This window comes from Peromyscus californicus, unplaced genomic scaffold, assembly GCF_007827085.1.
Source record: "Peromyscus californicus insignis strain IS unplaced genomic scaffold, ASM782708v3 Scaffold_5__1_contigs__length_169319896, whole genome shotgun sequence".
NCBI lineage: Eukaryota > Metazoa > Chordata > Mammalia > Rodentia > Cricetidae > Peromyscus > Peromyscus californicus.
The window spans coordinates 20,651,741-20,668,665 of NW_026294573.1; the positions used below are offsets into that span (position 1 = coordinate 20,651,741).

General features: G+C 51.9%; 1 protein-coding gene across 3 annotated transcripts in view; it reads left to right on the forward strand.

Moving 5' to 3' along the window:
• The window catches only part of Rps6ka1 (ribosomal protein S6 kinase A1), a 40,302-nt gene extending 24,059 nt beyond the window's left edge, over window positions 1-16,243 (forward strand). For all 3 annotated transcript variants that reach the window (XM_052716836.1, XM_052716837.1, XM_052716835.1), the window contains 11 exons: window positions 292-356; window positions 623-725; window positions 2,729-2,859; window positions 4,667-4,792; window positions 4,967-5,056; window positions 5,316-5,474; window positions 12,414-12,575; window positions 12,775-12,851; window positions 12,966-13,083; window positions 14,816-14,953; window positions 15,331-16,243. In XM_052716836.1, the coding sequence (XP_052572796.1) occupies window positions 292-356; window positions 623-725; window positions 2,729-2,859; window positions 4,667-4,792; window positions 4,967-5,056; window positions 5,316-5,474; window positions 12,414-12,575; window positions 12,775-12,851; window positions 12,966-13,083; window positions 14,816-14,953; window positions 15,331-15,453 (1,292 nt within the window). In that variant the 3' untranslated portion in view covers window positions 15,454-16,243. The remainder of the gene's footprint in view (window positions 1-291; window positions 357-622; window positions 726-2,728; window positions 2,860-4,666; window positions 4,793-4,966; window positions 5,057-5,315; window positions 5,475-12,413; window positions 12,576-12,774; window positions 12,852-12,965; window positions 13,084-14,815; window positions 14,954-15,330) is intronic.
• Window positions 16,244-16,925: the final 682 nt, after the last annotated feature.

A 16,925-nucleotide genomic window follows, 5' to 3' on the forward strand; every position in this document is an offset into this window, starting at 1 on the left:
AGAGCACCTGGGGACAGGCTCAGTCCAGAGCACCGGGGGACAGGCTCAGTCCAGAGCACCGGGGGACAGGGTCAGTCCAGAGCACCGGGGGACAGGGTCAGTCCAGAGCACCTGGGGACAGGCTCAGTCCAGAGCACCGGGGGACAGGCTCAGTCCAAAGCACCGGGGACAGGTTCAGTCCAGAGCACCTGGGGACAGGCTCAGTCCAGAGCACCGGGGGACAGGCTCAGTCCAGAGCGCCGGGGACAGGCTCAGTGCCTGAGGCTGGACCTTCACTTGGTTTTATTATAGGCTCAGGTCCTGACGGGGCAGAGGAGATTAAGAGGCATGTCTTCTACTCCACCATTGACTGGAATGTGAGTGAATGTCACACCGTGGCTCTCTGATGGACACGGGGAAGGTGGGAACAGGGTCACCTAGGACCTCCGATGGGGGAGACAGAAGATGAGCAGCCCTTAAAATGCCCTTGGAGGGCAATGCCATGCCCTTGAAGCCTGGTCTCCCAAGGCTTCAGACTTGCTGTTATCTACTGGGTGGTATAGCCTCCACTCACTCTTCCTGCTGGGGCTGCTCGCAGGCTGTGGGGTTGCCATGGTGATCAGAGCATATCCTCACCTTGCAGAAGCTCTACCGTCGTGAGATCAAGCCACCGTTCAAGCCAGCTGTGGCCCAGCCTGATGACACCTTCTACTTTGACACTGAGTTCACATCGCGCACACCCAGGGGTATGTCCCTGATCTGGTTTGTCTGTCCAGGGCTGGGCCCAGTGAAGCAGATCTTTGGGGGAATCCTGGGATACAGAGGTGACCAAGGACTCTGGGAGCTCAGGTGTGTAGGTAGATAGGCAGTATCTGGCTCCGTGGGATTCATACTCAGTCCTGGCCTCATACTACCTGGCTGCCTCTCTGGGGCTCTATGGGCCTCTTTGTCTCTGGGTGAGGGAATGAGATGTGGGGGTGGATTAGGCTACAACAGGAAAGTCAGGACCCCTGCCCCAGGCATCTTCCAGCCCGTTGGGAAGACTAACCAGGTCAGGCCTCCACTCGCATCAGGCATGAGGAATCCAACTTGGCAAACCTATGATGGAGAGTCTGGCGGAGTGGAGGTGACAGTGTATACCCACAGGCTGGATGAATGTAGGAATGGGCTCTGGCTTCTGATGCTGGGGCTCCTTTGCTCTTCTGGAACATTTGACAGTCACTGACACACACACACCCTTCCTTGGTGGCTACAAAAAGCCAGTGAGGATGATCCTAGAGTTCTGGCCAGATGCATGTCAGTTCTGTGATGCCTTCTCAGAGGGTGATTTTTTTCTCTCTGGAACTTGCACACCACCAATGACAGGAAGCTCATCACTTCTGAGCTGTTTATCTTCTCTTTATCTGCCAAGTCCAGACCAGGTCCCCGCTGTCCCTCGGCCATAGGAGAGAACGGGGGTGAAGACAACCTAGAACAGTGGTGAATGAGACAGAACGTGTAGCTCGGGCTGTCGGGGAAGGAGGCTTTAGATCATCAGAGCAGCAGCAGCAGACAGCTTTCTCAGGGGAGGGCGGATGAGCTAAGCCTTGAGTGATGGACAGGCAGTGGATTATCTAATCCAGGGGACAGCGTGTGTGGCAGCTCTGAGACTCTCCTGAGGATGTGGAGCTCCAGCTCCAGTGGGGCTAAGGCCACATGGATCTCACTTGCCAGGCTTGGGGGGGTGGTGAGCATTCCCCTGCCAGGTGCAGAGTTCAAGAGGCCAGTGCTTTGTGGTTGGAACTGTGCCTCCAGCTGTGCTGACGAAAGACTTAGAGAGGTGGACCTGAGATGGAGAGGCATATTGCACCTGGCCTGAGCTGGAGGCCCTGCATCGGGGTCTCACATTTCTCATGTGACAGGCTGGGATGGTCTAAGTACGTGTTCATTTGTTTATATTGTGTGAATTAGTTATTTGGAGTGTTTTGAGACAGGGTTTTTTTTCTGTAGCTCAGGCTAGCTTGGAACTCACTGTGTAACCCAGATTGGCCTCCAACTAACAGCAATGCTCCTGACTCAGCCTTCTGGGTGCTGAGGTTACAGGTGTGTGCCACCATGCCAGACTTGTTATGTATTCATTTAGTGTGTAAATGAAGAAACAGTAAAAGGAGGGGACTGGACCACTCCTAAAGTGTGGAGGAGGTCTTTACTGTAGATGGGAGGGAGGAGTCCGGGCTGAACACGGCCGCGGCAGCCTAAACCAAACCGCGAGAGGAGAGATGGGGAGGGAGAGCAAGAGAGGAGATGCTGACCAAGAGGAGTGGCCTGGGCCAAGAGGTCAAGACTGAGCTAGCCAAAATGACTGAATTATCTAGGAATCAGGCTGGGGGGAGGGAAGCGAAAGCCAAGCCCCTGGGAGGGAGGGTTTTTGGGTAGGGGGCGTGGTGAGGAGTGAGGGGAGGACCCACAGGTACTGAAGGATGCTGGGAGGGCCGGGGGGGACCTACAGGTACTGAAAATTGTCCCAGGTTTCTTTGAGACCTAATGGTATATATGTTTGTATTTCTTTTGTGGTGCTGGGAATCAAACCCAGGACATCGTGCATTCTAGGCAAGTACTATACCACTGAGTCTCACATGTGAACAGATAGGCAAAGGCCTGGCATGGCTGCCTGCTAGGGCAGGCCAGGATCCCTGTAGTCTCCCTTTGCTGGACTGCCTTGGGATCAAGGGCACCCCCTCACCCGCATGTCTTTTCCTCTCCTCGACAGACTCCCCAGGCATCCCCCCCAGTGCTGGTGCCCATCAGCTGTTCCGTGGCTTCAGCTTCGTGGCCACTGGCCTGATGGAGGATGATGGCAAGTCCCGGAGCACTCAGGCCCCCCTGCACTCAGTGGTCCAGGTGAGGGAGATGGGGGACTGCGCCTCAGTTGCCCTTTTCTACCCAGAAGCAGAAGAGCCGAGAACCCAGGCTCTGGAGCGGGACAGGTCAGACTTCTCTGGGATCCAGACAGCCTCCAGGCTCCTGGATCTCGCTGTCCTCAGGTGTAAACCGATCAGTGAAACACAGCTGTTGACACCTGTGGCCCTGATTATCTGCCAGAAACAGAGATAGAAACTTCTTAGGAGGAATACCAGATTGCCCTGAGGGTGGGATGGGGTAGTGGCTCAGGTGTCCCTGATAAGAACTGGTGGCAGGGACCTGTGCTCACACTTGCTCCTCTGCACATAGACTGCTCCATGGAAAGTGGACAGCTAAGAGGCAGTAATGTAGACATCAGAGCTCATGGCCTGGGCCTAAAGCTTACAAGGTGACCAGACTCTAGAGGAGACACTGGCCCCTGGACCTCAGTTTTCTCGTCTGTAACTGGGGTAATGGTGGAACCTTCCTACAAGGCCATAAGGCTTTCCAGAGCTGATGTGTGAAGTTAAGATCACCATGTAGGCCGGGCGGTGGTGGCGCACGCCTTTAATCCCAGCACTTGGGAGGCAGAGCCAGGCGGATCTCTGTGAGTTCGAGGCCAGCCTGGTCTACAGCGCAAGATCCAGGAAAGGCGCAAAGCTACACAGAGAAACCCTGTCTCGAAAAACCAAAAAAAAAAAAAAAAAGATCACCATGTAATCCTTTGTTTGTTTGAGACAGTCTCTAAATAGGTTAAATACTTTGTCTGCCCTGGAACTCTTTATTGTAGACCAAGATAGCCTTGAATCCACAGAGATCTAAAGGCCTCTTCCTCTGGAATGCTAGAATTAAAGGCATGTGCCACCATGCCCTGCCCACTAAGTAATTTCTTACCTAAATTGGGATGTCCTTATCCAGGACAAACATTAAACCAAATTAGACGTGAGGCTAGCAGGCATAAGCCAGGTTTGTCCATAAGGTATGTTGAAACACAGGGCTGGAGGGATGGCTCATTGGTTAAGAGCACCAGTTGCTCTTCCAGAGGTCCTAAGTTCAATTCCTAGCAACTACATGGTGGCTCACAGCCATCCATAACTGTAATCCCATGATATCTGATACTCTCTTTTAGTGTGCAGACAAAACACCCATATACATTATGTACATAAATAAATCTTTTTTTTTCTTCTTTTTTGGTTTTTCGAGACAGGATTTCTCTATGTAGTTTTGATGCCTGTCCTGGATCTTGTTCTGTAGACCAGGCTGGCCTCGAACTCACAGAGATCCGCCTGCCTCTGCCTCCCGAGTGCTGGGATTAAAGGCGTGCACCATTGCCGCCCGGCTCAATACATATTTTTTATGTGAAGTATATACCAACCTTGAGACATGATGGTATAGACCCATATACCCAAGAAGCAGAGACCCCTTAGTCAAAGCTGCATTAAATGGCAGACTTAAGATAGAGTTGCTTTTTTTACCCAGCTTAGGTCTGCCCAGGCTTCTAAAACCATAAACTATCAGTGTCTGGTTCTCCTGGTCTGTCCCATCTTGCTGTGTCCTGTATTGTCATGTCCCCCACCCCCACGTCCCCTTGGGCTACCCTGTGACTACACTACAGTGAGTGTGCCCATTGCAGAGAATAGAAACTGAGGCTCACAAAGGGGCAGGTTCTTGACTGAGGTCACACAGATAACACTCAGGCCCTGTGACTCTCCTTTCTCCATGCCATCATCACTGAGCCAAGGCATGATGTTCGGGATGACCCCTGGACCGTAGCACCTGGGGTCAAGCTGACTCTTGTCTTCCACAGCAACTCCACGGGAAGAACTTAGTTTTCAGTGATGGCTACGTGGTAAAGGAGACAATCGGCGTGGGCTCCTACTCCGTGTGTAAGCGCTGTGTGCACAAGGCCACCAACATGGAGTATGCTGTCAAGGTCGGCCTCCCAACCATATCCTGACTAAGGCTGCTGGGTTGTGGGTGAGGCCAGTGCTCCTGTGGATTACGACAGCGTGTGCTGATTCTCCCTGGCCCTGTAATATGGGCTTCATGGCGGAGAGAATCAGACCGTGGGGTCTGGGCCCCTGACATGTGCTCCCTCTCTCTTCAGGTCATCGACAAGAGCAAACGCGATCCCTCAGAGGAAATTGAGATTCTTCTGCGGTATGGACAGCACCCCAACATCATCACCCTGAAAGATGTGAGTGGGGAGGGGTCCTTGTTTTTTACTTCAGGGCCTCTTCCCAATGCTCATGAGAAGAGGTAGGGGTCCCTGAGCCCTCTCCTGCAGACTCGGGCATTCTCTGAGCCCTCTTGAACCATCAGGGATGAGGCCAGCGCCCACTGTCCAGCGGGATGACAGCCCAGAAGGGTGGAGGCCCAGCAACCCAGCCCTAAGGTTTCCTTGTCAGGAGATCTAGTGGTTGAGGGTCCCAGCCTGATGACGAGGTCTCTGGCAGGTGTATGATGATGGCAAACACGTGTACCTGGTGACAGAGCTGATGAGGGGCGGGGAACTGCTGGATAAGATCCTCCGGCAGAAGTTCTTCTCAGAGCGGGAGGCCAGCTTCGTCCTGCATACCATCAGCAAGACTGTGGAATACTTGCATTCCCAGGGGGTAAGTCTCGATTAGTCATGATGTGGGCAGAGATCGAGAGCTGGCTGCCTCAGGAGTGGCAGTCTCCAGTCAGAGGAGACTAGGGATAGGTAGGTGGGTTAGTCTAAGAGTTAGGAAGAGGTAAAGCCAGACTTAGGGATTTGTCCAGGACCTACTGTGTGCCCTACACCATGCTAAGGTTTAACTTAAGGGACAGTTTCCTTTGTTATTCCAATTGGATCTCCATGAAGTCCTGAATTAGATGTTGTCACTGGCCCCTGGCAGGTCAGAAGTCTGAGGCTCAGAGTGTAAGGTTGTTTTCCTGGGTTCCCACAGCCCGGGACAGTGGAGACTGGAAGTTGGCAGGAGGAGTAGATTTTGTTTGGAAGGTGCGAGGGTCCCTGTGGGGGGCTCTGAGGCTTGCAGGAGGAGAGGGTGGCCCAGGCGCTAAGAAAGAGGGAGTGAGCAGGGCCAAAGTGCAGGGTGTGGCCTTCTTTGTTGATTGCTGTTGGCCCCGGGCGAATAAACCAAGTGGGAGGGTAAAGCTCCTCATGGTTGTGAGTTCCCTTGTGGTTCTCTGGGTGATGTGATGTTTTGACGTGCTTCTGATCAGACAGTGAGGGGGTTAGGAATGTAGTCAGCCTGGGGTCACGTGCCTTTAATCCCAGCACTCAGGAGGCAGAGGCAGGTGGATCTCTACGAGCCTGGTGTACCTATGGAGACCTTGTCTCCATAAAGAACACTAAGTCAAACATGGCAATCCACCTGTCATCCCAGCACTTAAGAGGCCAAGGGAAGCCGGGCGGTGGTGGCGCACGCCTTTAATCCCAGCACTCGGGAGGCAGAGCCAGGCGGATCTCTGTGAGTTCGAGGCCAGCCTGGGCTACCAAGTGAGTTCCAGGAAAGGCGCAAAGCTACACAGAGAAACCCTGTCTCGAAAAACAAAAAAAAAAAAAAAGAGGCCAAGGGAAGAGGATCATCACAAGTTGGCAGACAGCCTAGGGTGTGTGCCACATCGCCTCACATATATGTGTGTGTGAGATCGAATTGTATGTGGGCAGGTATGCATACACATATGTGCCTGAGTGTGGAGGTCAGAGGTCACACTACACTGTATGTATTGAGGTAGAGTCTCTCACTGATCCAGGATCATGCTGACTAGCTAAGCAACCTACTTCAGGGTCCCTGTCTCCACTTCTAAGTATTGCGATTACAAGTAGCCTGCCATATCTGCCCGGCGTTTACATGGGTGCCGAAGATCGGAACTCTGGTCCCCGGGTTCACATGGGGTCCTATTTAGCTTTCTGTTGCTGTGATTATGACCAAAAGCAACTTGGGAAGGAAAAGATATATTTGAATTTATACTTTACAGGTCATTGGCCAACATTGAGGGAAGTCAAGGCAGGGCTGAGGCAGAGACCGTGAGGAGCACTGCTTACTGATTTGTGGCTTGTTTGGCTTGCCTTTTTTATTATTATTGGTAATTTATGTATATTTTATATGTGTGGATGTTTTGCCTACAAGCATGTCTGTGCGTCACATGCATTCCCCCAGTGCCTGCAGAGGCCAGAAGAGGGCACTGGATCCTGTGGAACTAGAATCACAGACAGTCGTGATCTCCCGTGTGGGTGCTGGGGATCAAACCCGGGTCCTCTGGAAAAGCAGCCAATGCTCTTAACCACTGAGCCATCTCTCCAGCCCTGGCTTGCTTTTTTTTTTTTTTATATAACCCAGGACTACCTGCCCAGAGATGGTACTTCCTGCAAGGGATTCAGGCCCCCACATTCAAATCAGTCCTAATCAAGAAAACGCCCTGCAGATTTGCTACAGGCCAGTCTGATGGAGGCATTCTCTCATTTTCCAAGGTGGCTTGTGTCATGATGACAACAAATTAGCTAGCGCACATGGCAAGAACTTTCCTAAAGATTTGTATGTGGGGGGGGGCACGCCTTTATTGTTGTGGAATGTACAGCAATGTTGTCTGTGGTGTGAGACTTTCCTATTGGTAAGCCACGTGTATGTAAAAGAGTTCAGTACTTGCTTGGAGCATCGAGGTTCAAAAGAGATCAGTACTTCCTTGGAACATCGGGGCTCTGAACCCATTGTTTCCTGGCAGCATCAATTATGCTCCTTTGTAATTCACATCATGCCTGTAGCTCTTGTAAACTGAGACGTGTTGCAGCTCCTCTGGCCTTTGCAGTACCATGCCTCACCGTTGGCCTCCATCCTGTGCTTTGAGGATGAGGGGAGAAAGGGTCTTTTTTAAGTCCTCGCGTGTGCTAGGTGCACACTGCCCAAAAGTATGAAGTCTGTTTCACTTTCTTGCGAGGAGAGTGGGAATAAGGTTCAGAAGGCCAACCGAGGCCTTAGATCTAACCATACAGAAGACTTAACTAGTTTTTATTATTGTTGTTGCTGTTAGTTTGTATTTTTTTTTTGTTTTGTTTGGTTTTTTTTGTGTGACTGCTGGGAGTCGAACCCAGGACCTCCAGAAGAGCAGCCAGTGCTCTTAGCCACTAAGCCATCTCTCCAGCCACGTTAGTTTGTATTTTAAGACAAGGTTTCTCTATTATAGCCCTGGCTGTCCTAGAACTCACTCTTTAGATCAAGCTGGCCTTGAACTCAGAGATCCACCTGCCTCTGCCTCCCTAGCACTGGGATCAAAAGTGTGCGCCACCTTGCCCTGCTTTTGTTTATTATTTTTGAGACAAGGTCTTGTAATATAACCTAGGCTAGCCTGAAACTTGCTATAAAGCCCAGGCTGATCCTGAATTCACTATTCAACCTTGCCAGGCTGGCCTAGAACTCACAGAGATCAACCTGCCTCATCCTCCCCAGGGCTGGGATTATAGACATGAGTACTAACACCCAGCAAGAATATTTAACTGTTACAGGCCTTCAAGGACTTCCAGTTTTCTTTGTCCTTAATGGACTATATCTATAGAGGAAGACTCTAGAAAGGGGGCTTATTGTGACTATGTCCAACCATTGGCTTCCAGTTCCATGTTTTAGTGCCTGGGATGGAAGCGGGGGTCATGATGTCTGCACGGGTCCACACGCTCAGGATCTCCTCTACTCATAGCTGGGGGCCAGTCACAGGACCTGAGCTAGTTATGTAGAGCAGTTGGGCTCCCGTTTGTACTTAAGCACTGGCTCTTCTTTTGCAGGACCCTTTGGTTGCTATGGGTTGTGTTAGGCAGTCTGCTACAAAACCATGAAATGGGGGCAAAGGAGCAAGATCCTCTCAGTGTGACATGTACTTGATCCTGTATAGCATCCACAGACACAGCCGCCCCTGATTACTCAAGCCAGATGGTAGCAACCCCATTCCCTCATTGGGAAGACCCTGGTCTTACGAACTTACCCTGTCAGAGTCTTTGGATCAATTATTTTGCTAGACTTGAAAACATGGCAGTATTGATTACATATAACTCACTAGGAGAATTCTTTCACATTTGTTCACTCAATTTATTATGTGGGGGGGGGGGGGGGTTGTGCCACAGTGCATGTGTGGAGGTCAGAGGATAAACTGTGGGAGTCAGTTATCCCCTTTCAACATGTAGGGATCGAACTCAGGTCATCAGACTTGGCTGCAAGTGCCTTTACCAACTGAGCCATCTCAGAGGCCCAGAATTCTTTTATAGGGGACTTTACATTATAACCAAAGCTTTGGTTTGGTTACCACGTGTTTTTTTGTTGTTGTTGTTGTTTTGTTTTTTTCCAGAGCTGAGGACCGAACCCAGGGCCTTGCGCTTGCTAGGCAAGCGCTCTACCACTGAGCTAAATCCCCAACCCCACCACGTATGTTTTTAATGGTCATGTTTGAAGTGGCTTTGGTTTCTTAAATGGCCAATATAAGCTGACTAATGATAAAATATGTCAGATCAGAGAGTAAATATTTCCTTTTCCTGTTCCATTTGCAAGTTAATACTGGTTACAGTCCCTCTAAGGGCTTTGGCTCAGTGGTAGAGTGCTTGCTAGTGTACTAGAGGCCCTGAGTTCCATGCTCAGTACTGGGGGGTCAGGGGAGCCACACATAGTGTGCCTTGTAACTCCAGCACTCAGGAGTCTGCGGCAAGAGAATCATGAATTTGAGGCCAGGTTGGGATGCTATGTAAAGAGCTACAGGCTAGCCTGGGCTACATAACAAGACCTTGTCTCACAAAACAAAGTCACACCAGGGCAGTGGTGGCGCACACCTTTAATCTCAGCACTCAATCCCTGGAGGCAGAGGCAGGTAGTTCTCCGTGAGTTCTGTGAGTTCAAGGCCAGCCTGGTCTACAGAGTGAGTTCCAGGATAGCCTGGGCTACACAGAGAAAACCTGTCTCAGAAAAAGACAAAAGAAGAGAAGAGAAAAGAAAAGAAAGAGGAAGGGGAAGGGAAAGGAAAAAGGAAAGGGGGGAGGAAGGGAAAGGAAAGAAAAGAAAAACACTGGGCCTGAGTAGCTGCATGGTGACTGTCACCTAGTCCCCAGGAGCAGTGTTTTATTGGATTGCTGTGTTTCCCACTCTGTGGCTTCTCTCACGCCTACCCAGACTGCTGTGACTTTCTGTGATAATGTACACACCTGATGGCCAGTAGATAACTATGGAGCCTTTCCAAGCTGTGCCCACCCCCTTCTGTTCCAGCCATGGTGAGGCACAGTTCCTGTCAGAGTTACTCATTTCTTTATGTTGCTAGGGCAGGGTAAGATCACAAACTTCCCTATCCCTGTTCCCCAAAAGTATTCTTTGTGCCCCACTAAACTGAAAAGATCCTGCAACCATGGTCTGAGTTCAAGTTCCGCCCTTGTTTCTTACAAGTCAGTCCTTCCCCCAGGGTCTCAATTTCCTCTTGTAAAATGTCACCTGCCTATATACTGAGGTGTGGTGAGGAGCCCCAGTGAGATCATGATTGTGAAGTGACTTTTTTTGTTTGTTTGTTTTTTCTTTTTTCTTTTTAATAATTTTATATTTATTTATTATTATACAGCATGCATGACTGCAGGCCAGAAGAGGACACCAGATCTCATTATAGATGGTTATGAGCCACCATGTGGTTGCTGGGAATTGAACTCAGGACCTCTGGAAGAGCAGCCAGTGCTCTTAACCTCTGAGCCATCTCTCCAGCCCCGTTTTTTGTTTTTTCGAGACAGGGTTTCTCTGTGTAGCTTTGCGCCTTTCCTGGAACTCACTTTGGAGACCAGGCTGGCCTCAAATTCACAGAGATCCGCCTGCCTCTGCCTCCCGAGTGCTGGGATTAAAGGCGTGTATCACCACTACCCGACCCTGAAGTGACATTTTTAAAAGACTTATTTATATATGTGTCACACACAAGCACCTGTGGGGGCCAGCAGAGGGGGACGCATGTACTGTTACTCTCCACCTATTCCTTTGAGGCAGGGTCTCTCTCTCACCCTTGGGCTCACATTTTCTTAGCTAGGTTGAATGCCAGCGAGCCCCATCAATCCTGTCTCTGCCCACCCCACTTGGAGGTGGGGTTTCAGGCACAGCACACCACTTTGTTCTGGAGGTTCTGGAATCCAAAGGCTTCTTTGGTCCTCAAGATTGCTCTGCCAGGATTCTTTTTTCTTTTGGGGGACGGGATAGGGCTCAAGGCAGGGTTTCTCTGTGTAGCCCTGGCTGTCCAAAACTTGCTCTGTAGACCAGGCTGGCCTCGAACTCATAGAGATCCGCCTGTCTCTGCCTCCCAAGTGCTGGGATTAAAGGCATGCACCACCACCACCCGACACAGCCAGGGTTCTTACCTGCCAAGCCATCTTTCTAGCCCTGCTTTTGTTAGTTGGGTGGTTGTTTACAAGGACTGTACGCAGGTCGGCCTCTAACCTACTGTGTAGTCAAAGATGAACTTGAACTTCTGATCCTTCTGCAGGGTGCTATAACACTGAACTACATACCCAGTCCTCCATTTTTTTTCTTTACATTTTTTTTTTTTTTTTTTTTTTTTTTTTTTTTTTTTTTTTTTTGGTTTTTCGAGACAGGGTTTCTCTGTGTAGCTTTGCGCCTTTCCTGGGACTCACTTGGTAGCCCAGGCTGGCCTCGAACTCACAGAGATCCGCCTGGCTCTGCCTCCCAAGTGCTGGGATTAAAGGCGTGCGCCACCACCGCCTGGCTTCTTTACATTTTTATTATAGTGTGTGTGTGGTGTGGTGTGTGTGTGTGTGTGTGTGTGTGTGTGTGTGTGTGTGTGTGTGTGTGTGCGTGTACTCATGCTGTGGCACATTCATGTGGCAATCAGAAGACGACTTATGGGAGTAGGTTCTCTGCTCCCACCCAGTGGATTCTACCGATCACACTGGGGCGTGGAACTCGACTGTGAGCACTTCTCCCCACCCCACTCAGCCTTCTCACTGACCCCTTGACTTACGTGTCAGGGACTCACTGTGGCAGCAGCAGAGTCCCAAGGCGGGTGATGGTGTTGGGGACAGGATCCTGGCAGGAGAGACAGAGAGTGCCTGGGCAGGGCCTGCAGGGTTTGATGGTGAGATGGTGGAGAAGTGCAGGGATAGGAGGTTTTAAAAAGGAAGAGGAAAAGGCAAAAGGACCCATACTGTAGGAAGGAGGGAGCTTCCCTGGAAGAGAGTAGGTGGTGAGGAGATTGGAGCGGGGAGACATTAGGGAGGGCCACAGGCATCTTCACAGAGGTTTCAGAAGGCAATACGAAGCTGTAGGGTGGTTCAGCTTGTGAAGGTGCTTGCTGCCAAGGCTGTCAGCCCGAGTGTGATCCCCAGGACCCACAGGGTGGAGCGAGAGAACTGACTCCCTCAAGCTGTGCGCTCTGGCACACCACCACACAATTTTCTTTTTAGGCAATACCGATGTAGGGCCCCCACTTCAACATTTCCTCCCTCTCGGGGTCTGGCCCTTTTCCTGTCTGCATGGCTTTGCCAATTCTGACAGTTGGCATGGGTCACTGGTACCTCCTGCACCATGTGATGACCCAGCGTGCTTGGCCCCTAGGTCGTCCACAGAGACCTGAAACCCAGTAACATCCTGTATGTGGACGAGTCCGGGAACCCCGAGTGCCTGCGCATCTGCGACTTCGGCTTTGCCAAGCAGCTGCGGGCTGAGAACGGACTTCTCATGACGCCTTGCTACACAGCCAACTTCGTGGCACCTGAGGTAAGTGGAGGCAACAGAAGCTCTGTGTCTGCTCTCAAAGGCCGCATGCTGTCTAGAATGGAAGTGGTCATGACCTTGACCCAGGTGTTAAGGGAAGACCTACAGCCCATGGCCACGACTGCTTCCCACCTTTCTGGGAACTGATCCTTTCTGAATGGCCCCGAGCCTGACCACTTCCCTCCCACCCTCCTCCTGCCAGGTGCTGAAACGTCAAGGCTATGATGAAGGCTGTGACATCTGGAGCTTGGGTGTCCTACTGTACACCATGCTGGCAGGGTGAGTGTGAAGTCTGGGCCCGTGGCCCTGCCTCTGGGAGCTGCCAACCTCCCAACCTCCCCCTGTGCCAGGATGGAGGCCAGAGGCTAAGGCTGGGTTCGGGGACTTCTCTAGATACACTCCATTTGCCAATGGGCCCAGCGACACACCGGAGGAGATCCTCACCCGGATCGGCAGTGGGAAGTTCACCCTCAGTGGGGGAAACTGGAACACGGTCTCCGAGATGGCCAAGGTGAGTCTGTGAGGCCTGGAGGACCGGGCCAGGCTGCTGCCATCAGCAGTTCACGGACAGGTTTCCCGTAGCCTCTTTCCCCTAAGTGGAATGTTCCACAAATCCCCGCTGCAGTCTTGCCCCAAGTAGAAGATTCCTAGACGTACACCCTTCCCCGTTTGTCTGGATAACTTCACTGGCCCTTCCATGTTCTGGGGCCGAAGGGATGCAGAGGGCTGCCTAACCCCTGTCCCTCTGTGGAAAGCTGGTGTGGTAGACAATACAGGCCTGCACACCGAGACTGGTCTCTATGGCAAGGCATGTGGGCACCTGTCCATGCCCTGTGGAATGCCTTCCCAAAGGAGGCTATGCTTGAACTTTCAGTATTGGGAAGTTTCTTTTTCTTTTTATATAACTTTATTAAATTTTTTTTCTTTCCTTTTACATGCCAACCCCCTGTTCCCCCTCCCTCCTCTTCTCCTGTCCCCCCCCCCACATACCCCATCCCCCCCTCATAGAGGGTAAGGGCCTCCCTTGGGTAGTCACCACAGGCTGTCCTACCATGTTGGGGACGGACTAGCCCCTCCCCCTGCATCAAGGCTGAGTAAGGCATCGCACCATAGGGATGGGGTCTAGTATTGGGAAGTTTCTAATCACCAAGAACGTCTGTGTAGCATCAGGTTGAACCTTTCACAAACAGCACCACCTACACCAGCATTTGAGGCAGGTATTGTTATCTCTATTTCTCAGAGGGAAACTGAGGCTCAGTTAAGTAACTGTCCAGGACAGTCAAGCTGGTGAGTAGAAGAGCCAGGTTTTGGGTTTTTTATTTGTTTAAGGTTTTGTTACTGTTTCAGGGTTTTTTTTTTGGTTTTTTGAGACAGGGTTTCTCTGTGTAGCTTTGCGCCTTTCCTGGATCTCACGCTGTAGACCAGGCTGGCCTCGAACTCACAGAGATCCGCCTGGCTCTGCCTCCCGAGTGCTGGGATTAAAGGCGTGCGCCACCACCGCCCGGCTTAATTTTATTTTTTATTGTGTGTATGTGTGCGGGAATGTGCATGTGAGTACAGGTGCCCACAGAGGCCAGAAGGCACAGGGCCCCCCTGGAGCTGGGGCTGCATCCCTTGTGAGCCTCCTAACAAGAGTGCTGGGAACTGAACTCCAGGTCTCCGGGAGAGCGCTAAGCACTCACTTGTCTGCTTTGATTTTTTTTCCATTGAAGACAGTCTCTCCCAGCCCTCACTGGCCTACAAGCCTATGTAGCTGAGGCTGATTTTGAACTCTTGATCCCCCTGGCTCTGCCTCCCAAGTGCTGGGATTACTTACCTAGCATGTTTTTTCATGGATTTTTCTCCTTGTTTTCATTCTTCATCGTACTAGGGATGGAACCCAGCACCTCGTGCATGCCAGGCAAATCTCTCAGCTACATCCTCACCCCAGGAAGAGTCCAGTTTGAATCTATATCTCTTTGATCCCCAAGGCTTTAGGCAATTCCCACCTTTTCGAGTGGCTTTTCTGAAAGAGAAAGAGAAGGGAAAAGATGTCCCCCCAAATGCCTGAGTAGCAGAGATGGAAGGGAAAGACGCCTGAGCTGTTGTTAGGGGAAGGCTTTGATTGTCTGAAGAATGGATTACAGGGACTTCTGTAAGGGCCCAGGTCAGAGGTGGCTGGACACGATTGCCTCCCGGTCATCGGCCATCCGCAAGGCACTCAGTGGGCCCACACATCACCTCCTTGCCCACTCTGTCTCCAGGACCTGGTATCCAAGATGCTGCATGTGGACCCCCACCAGCGCCTCACAGCCAAGCAGGTCCTGCAGCACCCGTGGATCACACAGAAAGACAAGCTTCCTCAGAGCCAGCTGTCCCACCAAGACCTGCAGCTCGTGAAGGTGGCCGTCAGTGCCTGGGGCTGCTGAGTGGGCGGGGCGGGGGCGGGGTTGCGGCAGGGGCGAAGCCAGACTGTTCGGTGTCTGTGCCCGAAACCAGATGTGGCAAAGACATAGCCCTGCCCCCAAGGGAGTCCTGGACTTACATGCCACAGTGTCATTGTATTCTCGTGTCCCAGGGAAAACCCGTGGCCATGAAGCACCACCAAGGCTAAGAGGGTGGGCTGGAGGACCCTGGGAGGGGTGGGCCAGACCCTGCGGTGTGTGTGTGTATGTGTGTGTGTGTGTGTGTGTGTGTGTGTGTGTGTGTGTGTGTGTGTGTGTGTGTGTTTTGTCTGTCTACCCTCCCTCATGGTTTGATCTCCTACCCTCTCTCTTAGGGAGCCATGGCAGCTACGTATTCTGCGCTCAATAGCTCCAAACCCACCCCCCAGCTGAAGCCAATTGAGTCCTCTATCCTGGCCCAGCGGCGTGTGAGGAAGCTGCCGTCCACCACCCTGTGAACCTCAGTACGGACAAACAAACTCCTTGGAGGCAGAGTCCCTCCCAGAGGGAGCAGGCCTGAGTCACAGGACCAAGTGAAGTGGAGTCCTGAAGGGCCTGGGGAGTAGCCAGCCCAGATCACCCAGTCAGGGTGTGAAGTGCCTTCTTCCCCAGGATGGGCTCTTCTGGGCTCGGGCTCCGTGTGTGAAATCCACTCACTGTACAAACTATTTTTTAAGGGAGGAAAAAAAAAAACCGGCATCATCTACCATGGATTTTTACAAGATCCATTTGCCTTTCTGGCCTTTGCGGTCCCAGGAGGAGCAGCGAGTCTCATGGAGACTGTGTGGCCAAGACTCACTTGATCAGCTTTGGGGCCCTCCCCTCAGCACCCCTCTGTTGGCCATGGAGCCATCTGCACATGCCTCCAAGCAGGCCCCTTATTGCCTCTCAGAGTCACCCACTGGCTATCCAGCAGAGCTTGGTCCCCAGCCGGCTCCCTTCTGTTCTGGGGTTCCAGAACTACTTTCTGCTAAAGCCAAGAACGCTGCCCTGTCAGCTCTTGGCTCCAGGCACCAGCATCCACATTGCCCATCCACAGTGGGCCCCTGCAGTCGGGTCGGACGGCCCCGTGGAGAGGAGGCAGAGAGCACTTTTGGGCAGACTTCCTGTCTGTCACTGGACAGAGTTCACAGGAGACCAGGGAGTGGGCCACGGGGGGACGAGGGCTTTTTCATTTCCTCCTCAGCTGGTAACTCAGGGTTCATCTGTCCAAGGCCTTTCTAATAAACTTACAATCCAGTCGAAGCATATGCTCTTCCGCTCTTTATCCTCCTTGAGGACTTTGGGAGGGACAGGAAGTAGGCTAGAGACAGCTTAGCCCACCTGCTTGGAGCACAAGTCATCTGAGGGGCACGTGAGACTCCCTCCGGTTCCCTCCGTGTGCTCCTACCGGAGCATTCCACCACAGAGTGGATAAGCAGTAAGGACACTAGCAGTGACAAATGCTGACCCCGGTGGCTGGCCCTAAGGTACATGTCCCTCCCTTTGAGGTGAGAGTCCCCCCAGGGGACTTAAAGACAAGTGCTTTACCACTGTTCTCTCCTTCCTTTTACTCTGGGGCCAGGGATTGAACTCGGAGCCCCTCACAGTTCTCCATCACTGAAATATACCCACCTTGCACCTATATCACTTCATGTTAACCCTGTCAGGCTACCGGGTGGTGGTGGCGGCAGCGGCAGCAGCGCATGCCTTTAGTCCCAGCACTCAGGAGGCGGAGGCAGGCGGATCTTGGAATTCGAGGCCAGCCTGGTCTACAGAGCGAGTTCTAGGACAGCCAGGGCTCCACAGAGAAACCCTGTCTATAAAAACCAACAACAGCCCTGTCGGGTAGACGCTCCATTTTACAGATGGAGGACAGGCTCAGAGAGGGGCTGGCATTTTCTCCTGCAGCCAGGTAGAAAACAAGGGCCTGGATCGTACTCCATCTCAG